This window comes from Gadus chalcogrammus, chromosome 8, assembly GCF_026213295.1.
Source record: "Gadus chalcogrammus isolate NIFS_2021 chromosome 8, NIFS_Gcha_1.0, whole genome shotgun sequence".
Classification (NCBI taxonomy): domain Eukaryota; kingdom Metazoa; phylum Chordata; class Actinopteri; order Gadiformes; family Gadidae; genus Gadus; species Gadus chalcogrammus.
In genome coordinates this window covers 2,649,017-2,652,607 of record NC_079419.1, presented here as the reverse complement: position 1 = coordinate 2,652,607, position 3,591 = coordinate 2,649,017, and the positions used below count along the sequence as shown (strand labels likewise).

The 3,591-nt window shown below is 46.8% G+C and overlaps 1 protein-coding gene across 1 annotated transcript in view; it reads right to left on the bottom strand.

The window, feature by feature from the left end:
• The window catches only part of LOC130387162 (contactin-associated protein-like 4), a 101,274-nt gene extending 98,869 nt beyond the window's left edge, over positions 1-2,405 (bottom strand). The window contains exon 1 of the mRNA XM_056596158.1: positions 2,151-2,405. Coding sequence (XP_056452133.1) covers positions 2,151-2,235 — 85 coding nt within the window. The 5' untranslated portion in view covers positions 2,236-2,405. The remainder of the gene's footprint in view (positions 1-2,150) is intronic.
• Positions 2,406-3,591: the final 1,186 nt, after the last annotated feature.

Here is a 3,591-nt window from a genome sequence, read left to right as displayed (position 1 = left end):
TTAGTGTACTTCATTTTTTTATCATTACCATTTCTCAGTGCTTATATAACTGTTGATGATTGCTAAACATAATTTCGCTAATGGGATTTCGCTCCCTGAGCGTGATCCCCGGCAGTGTATTCCAGCCAGTTGAAGCCATTCTGCCGTGTGGCTTCAGGCAGCTTTTTTCTTTCACCAGACAACCTCCCGCTCCATGAATTAAAAGGGATTAAATACACTGCAATCTTTTTGCCGGGAGGGCCAGGGACCCGACCCTCCAACCCGCTGTGTGATCTGACGGGAGCCGGTCGCGGCCTCTGGCAGGAGCTAAGCAGTCGTCAGGGAACCATCTGATTCCTTCTCCGGATGGATCCCTGCTTTGTTTGTCGTTTGCTATCATTTCCTTAATGAATTGTGTGTAACCCCGGGGCCGGGGGTGGGGGTGGGGGTGGGTGATGATGAGGTGCTGTCGCTTGGCCTCCCTTTAGTCCCTCTCTGAGGTGCAAATGATGTAGGCGGCTGCCCCGCTTTATGGCCCATGCAGGATAAGTGTGCTACTATGTGCTCATAGAGAGGCAGAGGGAGAGAGAAACAGATAGAGGGGGAGGGGGGGGGGGGGAGGAGAGAGAGGTGGTGAGGGAGAGGAGAGTGACAGAGAGAGAGAGAGAGAGGTGGTGAGGGAGAGGAGTGACAGAGAGAGAGAGAGAGAGAGAGAGAGAGAGAGAGAGAGAGAGAGAGAGAGAGAGAGAGAGAGAGAGAGAGAGAGAGAGAGAGAGAGAGAGAGAGAGAGAGAGCTGATAGAGGGGGGAGGAGGGGGAGGAGGGGAAGGAGAGAGAGAGAGAGAGAGAGCGAGAGCGAGAGCGAGAGCGAGAGAGAAATATTGGGGGGAGCAGGAGAAGGGGAGATAGAGAGGGGATGGGGAAGGGAGAGGAAAAAGAGAGAAACAGATAAAGAGGGGGAGAAGGGGAAGGAGAGAGCGAGGGGGTGAGATAGATAAGGGGGAAGGAGAGAGAGAGAGAAAGCAGAAGGGAAGGAACTAAAAGAGAGAAAAGCAGGTGCTACCTGGAGTGTGGGAGAGATAGAGAGGTAGGTAGACAGCTGCATGGCTATAAAGCTAAAGAAAATAACAAGAGAGCAAGACCGGGAGGGTGGGGAGAGAGAGAAGAATAGATACAAGATCGGGTGCTATCCATACACAGCGGCAGTTCTCTGACTCAGAAACGACCGGGAAATCAAAAACAAGTAGCATGAAAGCAGCAGGGGGGGGGGAACGGAAGAAACTCGGCACGATGAAGTGAAGAGAGACGGTCTGATCAATCGGGATGCCTCGCCAGCCAAACCGCCAGGCTCTCGTTGGCGGAGTGCAACTGAGGTGGTGCAGCCAGGAGAAGATCACTTTAAAGCTGTATCGCTCTCAAATTCTCCCCCGTAAAAAAAAAAAACAGGTCGACTTTCTATTTCTCTCTTTCTGTCCTGTCACGAGTTCCACCACTGTGAACGGATTCCTCGATCTCTTTGTCCCGTTTACATACAGATAGCCTACACACGCTGACGTTTGCCCTCTGCTCCCTCGAGCTTGGAGAATTGTCAAATGCGTGTCCGTGCTCGGAATAGTTTGATCGTTTCCAGCATTTTGCAGCCAACGCCTGCTATAATGGGAAAGATAACCGGCTTCGTCAGGTCGATGTAATGTCAGGTCTATATACAAAGGCAGAAACATTTCCATCGCAGTAACATTTTGTGAAGTGAAGCATCCTCTCAAGATAGCTGAGACGCCAAGTCCACTGACCCGGATAATTAAGTAAGCCTATTCATATAGTTCATATAATGACATAGCGTTGGTAAAATGCACTTAGTAATAAAATATACAGCCCACCTGTGCATTTGAAAGTGCCTCAGCATTTCTTGAATGTACTTCAAAACAAGCTAATTAGCCAGTTTAACAGGGTTGGTCAATCTAACTAGGGATTCTATTTATTCTAAATGTTTTTGATGACTTTTTTCGACCTCACTAAATGAGCCTAAGTATTTAAATATCAAGCTACTCAGGGCTGACATCTTAACTCGTTTGAGAGCCCTCAGAAACACAAAGATATCTTTCACTTTGCGGTGCGCGCTCATTTCATCGACATGCATGTATTCATCCATAGCGCGCCGCGCGCGGTGCTCACCTTCTCCGGTAGTCCCGCGTGACATTAAAAGTATCGAGGCGAGAAGTAAGATAATCCCATTGATCATTTGAATTCCCGGATCCATGACGGAGCGCGTATTACAGGTAAAGACTCGTGGTGCAGTGAACAGACCAAACTACCGTCCTCCCCTCACCACGGCTGGGCAATTAATGTCTCGCGCCGGTGATGCGTCCGCGCTGCTTTCGCGTCTTTTCAAGATATTCAGCAGCGGTGCCTACTCTGACCAAAGAGGACCTTTCCACTTGGCTCTTTTAGATAGATTGAAGAGGGAGAGGGGAAGAGAGAGCAAGTGAGTGGGGAGAGAGAGGGAGAGAGAGATTGAGGGAGAGAGAGGCAAGGGGTTAAAGAGAGAGAGGCAGGGAGGGGGAGACTGATAGAGAAGAGAGGGTCTTTCACTGCTGTCCCAGCTCCAGTTTCAGCGTGCCGCCCCTTGAGAAAGGTTCTTTAGTCTTTAAGTCTATTGAGAGGTCTGGAGAACCAAGCGCTCTCCCAGCTCTCTGGAGAGGCTCGCTCAGTTACACCTCTCACCCTAAATGGACCTGCCACCTCGCTGCTGTTAAAGAACCAACTATCTGCCATCACTTATCCTGCCAAGTGGCCAGACTGCAGACACTCTGTCACTCGTTTTCCACAGCCATCACGTCATTTTCAATTGTTGGAGGAGATTTGTGTGGACATCATTAAACATCACCCAGGTCACATTAGTATAATGTGATTGTTTCACCTGAACTGTACGCATGTAAAAACTCTAACCAGGTGTTGAATTAGCCTTTTGGCATTATTTTGTTTTGGTTGTGGTTTTGGAGTTTGGGTTATTATGTCCTTTCGTCTTATCGAAAATATTACCTGAGAAAAGAGCTGACAAATTAGCGAGGAGGTATAATATCGGAACAAAATTGTAACAGAGACTAAGTATGTATATCGGTTCAGCCTATGCCATATCATTAAGCGACCACATTCGTCCAGACCGCAGAGGCAACCCATCACTATTAAACTATTAAATATGTTACTTACCAGGGTCCTTAATAAGGGTGGCAATGCCAACTGGATACCTATTTGTATGTATTTATTCAAAGGTTAGTGAGCTTTAATAGCACTTGCCCTTCTTTTCAGTTTTCACTGATGATTTAACGGGGCTAAGTGAAGACACAGGAAAACCTTTTAGGTCTTCATTCAGCTGTGACTAGAGGAAATGTTCAACATAAGTTAGATGGACAGGGCAATTCGGGTTTTTTTCCACCTGCATTGATTTTTCATTTAATTTAGTGGATGGTTGTGTGCGAAAATACTACACTACTAGAACCATACTACCACAGCTAGTACAGCTTATAATAGCAATAAACATAATAAATATCAGTGTATATTTTGTTAAATGTTCTCTGAATTAACTAATTTAATTAATTAATTAGCTATTCAAGCT